This window comes from Neomonachus schauinslandi, chromosome 1 (assembly GCF_002201575.2).
Source record: "Neomonachus schauinslandi chromosome 1, ASM220157v2, whole genome shotgun sequence".
NCBI lineage: Eukaryota > Metazoa > Chordata > Mammalia > Carnivora > Phocidae > Neomonachus > Neomonachus schauinslandi.
Window position 1 is genome coordinate 144,173,364 of NC_058403.1, and position 6,000 is coordinate 144,179,363.

The window sequence follows — 6,000 nt, forward strand, 5'->3', positions numbered from 1 at the left end:
ATTTACTTCTGGTTTCCACAGATGATTCAGCAAAGCATTTTATGCACAGCATGTTCTAATAAATTTTTGATGAACAAATGAATAAAGAGATAATCTGTGAGGTCCTTCTAACAGCTACTCCCTGATTTTATAAGTAAAAGAAGGCCCAAAAAGATTGGTTCATGGTCACTCACTTACTGAGTCCTTTCTTTTTCCTAACTCAAGCTGTGCCCTTGTTCACTCATGCTCAAGCTCTCTCTCAGCACTGGAAGAAATATATGAACTCCTCTTAACACCACTTAAATCTATACTCAAACTATAACTCTAGCTGGAATAACAATGATACTTTAAGTAAAAGCTCGTCATCATTCATTCAGCATTTATTTACTGAGCCCCTATTATGCACCAAGCATCATACTCCATTAGCCAGAAAACTCTATTAACTGGCATCTGTGCTTATTGGTAAAATTGATGTCCATAATACCCTAAAGGGTCCACAAGCCAGCACACAAATCTGGTCTGCTGCCTGTTTTTGTAAATAAAGTTTTGTTAAACAATGCCATACCCATTAATCTATGTACTGTCTATGGCTGTTTGGGGGCTACAAGGGGAGAGTTGAGTATTTACAACAGAGACCATATAGCTCACAAAGCCTAAATTATTTACTATCTGGCCCTTTACATAATAGGTCACTGACTGACCAATATAAAATACCAATATGTCATTGGAGTCTCAAAACCCTACACATGATATATTTTTAATAGTGGCAACACCTAACATGCAGTAAATAATTTTGTTATTCTTTGAAAATTACCAATCCAATATCAACCACCAATAGCTGTTTGACCTTGGAAAACTCACATCCATATCCAATATGTGGTAACATTCCACTCCTTGTAGCATATTCCCATAACCAATCATTTCAGAAAACAGCATTAACATACTTCAACTGATAAAAACTAGTGTTTTCCAGAAGTCATGAAACCTTGATAATCTTTAATCCCAGCTAGCTCTTCACAAGGTAACAGTTTCAGAGTGAACAGTCTCATTATTTTCAAAGTCCATCCTCACATAGAAGTTAATTCTGTGAACAGATCTCTAGTTCCACTATATATCTAGTTTTGCTATGTATCTTGAGGTTTCCTACCAATAATTCAAGCATAAATAGAAGCTAGTTTTATTCCTGAATAAGAAAGACTGTTTCAAACATATTTCCTGAAGATGCTCAGCATTTTGTGGGGCTTTGCTGGCTGTACATAATCCTGGACTAGTGCCTTCAAGGAAAAATATAGACTCTAGATTTCTTCCCTGGGTAGAATCAAAGGGCCCACATCTACAAGGAAATACTTTCTTTATTTCAGTCCAACTGCAATATGTCCTCAAAATACCTCTTTAAAAATATTTTATAACCCACAAGCTTTAGAATTTAAACAAATTAAAGAATGTGGGATCAGACAAGACTTCAGAGATCACTAAATCCAAATATCTTAACTTACAGATGAGAAAGATGAGGCTTACATGATTTACCAAAGGGCCAACTAGTTTTCATTAATTTATGTTGGCCTCAAATCAGAAAGTTATACTGACGTTCTATTTATAAGCCAGGCAGTGTGCTGGGGGCCAAGATTATAAATGAGTCTTAGTAAATAATGAATTCATTTAATCTAAATCAGTGAGATTTTTTGCAATGAAACAGACACATCAGGAGAATCAGATAAAATTCCTTAATATAAACTGTTAAACACCTTACTTTTCCTACAAAGAGAACTCTTTTCCTTTAGGGAGGCAGTTCAGTGTATACGTTAAGTATACTGGCTCTGGAGGTAGGCTACGCATTTTAGACTCCTGATGTTGACTCTTCCTGGCTGTATAACCCTACAGCAATTTACTTAAAAGCTCCGTGTTTGTTTCCTAATCTTTAAGGGGATAATCAAATTCTGTAAACAATCCTTTCATGGCTGGTACATGTACATGCGCTATAAATGTTAGGCACTATTATTTTCCTTAGGGAGTTTTCTTAACAAAACAGAAGAAAGTAACCAAGATATGGAGAAAGTGCCCTTTAAAAAGCAGCTATTAAAATATAATTACAATCACTGAAGTAAAAGTTGATTAAATATAAAGGGTAGAGAGGAAAAAATAGTTCTTCCAAGGGCAATTTATAAGTTAAATCCTACTTAAAATACGTGCACGAGTTTTACCTTTAATATTAAAAACAAACTTTACTGAAGTCCATTCTCAAAATCTTTCAAGAAAGAAAATGGTTAAGCACTAATGTCAGTGTTTCTGGATTTCACTATGGGTCAGTCCTAGGTAGATTAAATGACTGCTTAAACACGACTGCCATGGCCACAGTGGTGTGCCTCAATAAGCTGCATCCTAGAATCCAACAAATATTTGGATTTTACTTTAAAATAATTACTAGTATTTTTACTCAAAGATAGCCTTTTTAAAAAGTCACGCAGTAGGAAGAATACGTGGCACTCTCTCCCTTGCAAGGGACTATATCAAGTTGGAAAGCCAAGCCAGAGTGACAGAACAGAGGATCTTAATAGCTGTGTGACCTTGGAAAACTCACTTAACAGGTCTCTAAAATTCATTATCTCATCTATAAATTGGTGCTAACATCTACCTCTCAGATTTGGAGGTGGTGAAAGAAGGAGGGCAGCAGAGGAGATAAACTAGGATTTATATGAAAATGCTTTGAGAATGGCTCATACACATGTATACATTACTGGTCCTCATCCTCTTCTCCCATAGGCAGTGGCAGGGGAGGCCATGTAGCAAGCTAAGGTTAAACTGCAATCTGTGTTGGGGTACATAAGCAAGCCTTGGTCATTGTTCCTATTTTAGGTTGTTTCTGGAAATGTAAAACCTTATTACAGTCCCAGATTTTGTTTTTTAAATACAGGACTCCAGAGATCACCATAATTCATGAAGACACATTAAGGCCAAGCATCCTCCTGCTTAGCACCCTCAAACTCATAACAAAGTTTTCTTTGAGTTATACCTATTTATATATTTCTTCCCTCCACCAGCACAGACTGAATGCTGCCATAACGTGTGACGGTAAGATGTCTTTAAGAAATCTTTAGAGATATTTTAAAAAATTAATCCTATTTATGTAATCAGTATAAAAATCTGTTCTTCCAAAGCTGAAAAGAACTTTGATGAAAATCCCAGTAGTACTCAAAGAAAAATTTTAAATTTCAAGCTTGTATCACTTGATACTAGATGGAGCCTTACAAACTATTAAGCTCATAAAGGAGGAAACTTAATCTATTCTAAGTATGGAAGGATAGAAGTGTCTGGGGCCTCTAAGTACACTCAGTCACATGTATTGATCCAGTGTCAAAAGCAGGGTCAAAAAAGGGTTAAAAAAAAAAAAAGCATGGTGCAACCTCAGCACATCAGGGACATCAAAAATGAACAAAACTGTCACTTTTGTTTCACTACAAACAGAACCATCTAAGTAATACCTAATGCATAGAAATAACTGGGAGGAACTTACAAAATGAAAACAAAGTTCAGGAATCTTAACCTTATAATGGCAGTATTTGAAGTCTTTTTTAGAGTCATTAAAAAATAATCCGCTTCAATGAGGTCACATTAAGTCCATTTTAGTTTAGCAATTAAGAGTAATTTGTTTAAATTAGTAAACTTAAAACATTTTCTGGGATTTTTTTTTTTTGCATTTGGATCCTAATCCATCTCTGCCCTATAAATATCACTTATGTGGACACTAATTCAATTTTCAAAAAGAGAATTCTAATAAAACATTTTCTAATTCAGTTAAGAGAAATCCATCACAAAAAGTCACCGTGCTGTTATCACTTTACAAGTATTATCTCATCAGTCCTCCCCATAACTCTAGGAGGGAGGCATTATTATTTCTATAATATCCACTGTGAAGATGAAGAAACTAAGGTTTATAGATATCGAGGAACCTGTTTAAGATCATAGGGCCGTGACTGAACCCAGGTTAATATGCAGTAGGGACTTTCAGTCACATTAAAAATGAGGTAAAAACCAATTTTTCAATGAGCTCCATGTAATAAAGAACATCAAGAATCCTATATATACTAGATTGGCAGCAATTTATAAAAATAGGTAATTCTTCTCTATCTAAACATTTTTATTAAAAGCAGACCCTGTCATGTAGCATTGGACTTCTTTGTTTCCTTTTCCTGTTTTTACATGTACATAAAAATAGTCTTGAGACACCAATACCAAAGTTTTAAAATTTAACCTTCATTTTATAAGCAAACGTCAATATCTCGCATTTAAAGAATATGAAAGAAATGTCTTCTGTAAATGACTCAGGAGCTAAGCCTGCAAAAATGTGAATCTGTGATTTATTCTCCCTCCATGTCCAATACGCCCACCCTCAGAATCAGTAAAGAAACATACCTAACTTCCAGAGAGCAGAGGAGCTACAGAACAGAATTGAGACATTAGACCATTTCTCCTTATTACAATCATTTGGCTGAAGGGACTGGACTAGTAAGGTGTTCTACTGTCCTTTACAAATTTCAGAATTATAAGTGACAGTTAAAAAGGCATTTGCAACACGAGTCCATTGTACCCGAAAAAGCTGAATCAAATAAGAACATTTGTCACGATTACCCGGTCTCAATTTCTAGCTTCTCTGTCAATTACACAAAGAATCAGCTATTAAATATTAATGGCATGCCATTTGCACTGGAGCTCTTGCAAAGAGCCTCCTGCTAGCAATTTTTGTTATGAAAGAAAAACCGTCCTTTTTTTCTAGGTAAACCTCAAGCCCCTAGAATCCCTCAGATGGGCTACCGCATTCTGTCCTACCCATGGGAGGCTGTCAGGGCCACCTCCACATCCTGGGGAGAAAGGGCTCTAGGGAAGGCGGGTCCCCACAGGTATCGGGGCCGGGGTCCCCGTTCCCCTTCTCCCCCAGCTGTCAGCGACAGGTCCGGCGGCGGGGCGGGGCCGGGGCCCGGCTGTCCGCACAAAGCGAGCGGGCAGGCGGGCCGGCGGACCCTGACCGGGACCGGGGTGGGGGCCGAGCGGGGCGGAGCGAGGCAGGGGATACTTACCCAGCAGCAGTACGTTCTTCCCCGCGGGGAGCTTGGAGCGCGAGCGGGTGGAGACCTCGCTGAGGATGCAGGACCTAGCGGGGAGCAAAGGCGCACGCTGAGGCGGGGGACCGGGGCCCCACCGCGGGAGGGACCGACCCGGCCTCGGCGCGCTTGGGCGGGGGCTGCCGAGAACGTAGTGGCCTCGGCAAGGGATCCCGAGGTGTCCGCAGGGCCGGGAGTGTCAGCGGGGAACCAGGGAAGGGTGGGGTCGTTACCAAAGGTTCTGCCCGTCCTCGTCGTCTCCCGCCGCGGCGCCGCCGTTGCCCGATGTTAGCTCGTTAGCCAAAGGGCCCCCTGTGTAAGTCGAGGCTAATCCCGGCGGAGAGGAACCGAAGGAGCCAACTCGCCCCACAGCCGCCATCTTGGTCGGGAATCACACCACTCCCGGCAAAGCTGAATGAGCGAGGCGGCGACGGCGGCGACGGCGGCGGCGGCGGCGGCGGCGGCGGCGGCGGCGGCGGGAACCCGGATATGGAGCATTCGGCACACGGGAGCGGGGCGTGGTCTGCGGGGGCGGAGTCGCGGGCTCTGAGGGGACTGACGGAATGAGGGAGGACGCACCGCGCGTGCGCTGCTGTCCGTCGACCGCGCGTAACGAATGCGCGTGCGCGGGCAGTCTCGCAGGCGGTTGTGCTGTGTTCTCCGTTCTACAGGACTCAATTTGAAAAGTCTCTTGCCCCCTCCACCCGCAGCCTTGGGGTGCAGCAGAGCGGGTTGGGGTGTGTCAGGTGAGCAGTGCTCCCTCCCACTCTTCATTCGGGTCTACAAACACCGCAATCGGCGTGGAATTCCTGCACTCTCATTGCCGTCCCACCCCGCACCCCCATTCAGGCTGAGCGGCGGCGGTCCCCCGCCTACACCGGCACTTCACCCGCGCCAAGATGGAAATGGGCCGCCCCGCTGCAAA

At 42.3% G+C, this 6,000-nt stretch overlaps 1 protein-coding gene across 4 annotated transcripts in view; it reads right to left on the reverse strand.

Moving 5' to 3' along the window:
• Positions 1 to 5,620, reverse strand: part of DYNC1LI1 (dynein cytoplasmic 1 light intermediate chain 1) — a 40,513-nt gene extending 34,893 nt beyond the window's left edge. For all 4 annotated transcript variants that reach the window (XM_044915839.1, XM_044915838.1, XM_044915837.1 and 1 more), the window contains exons 1-2: positions 5,309 to 5,620; positions 5,052 to 5,125 (exon numbers count right to left, since the gene is read on the reverse strand). In XM_044915839.1, the coding sequence (XP_044771774.1) occupies positions 5,052 to 5,125; positions 5,309 to 5,454 (220 nt within the window). In that variant the 5' untranslated portion in view covers positions 5,455 to 5,620. The remainder of the gene's footprint in view (positions 1 to 5,051; positions 5,126 to 5,308) is intronic.
• Between the last annotated feature and the right edge of the window lie 380 nt (positions 5,621 to 6,000).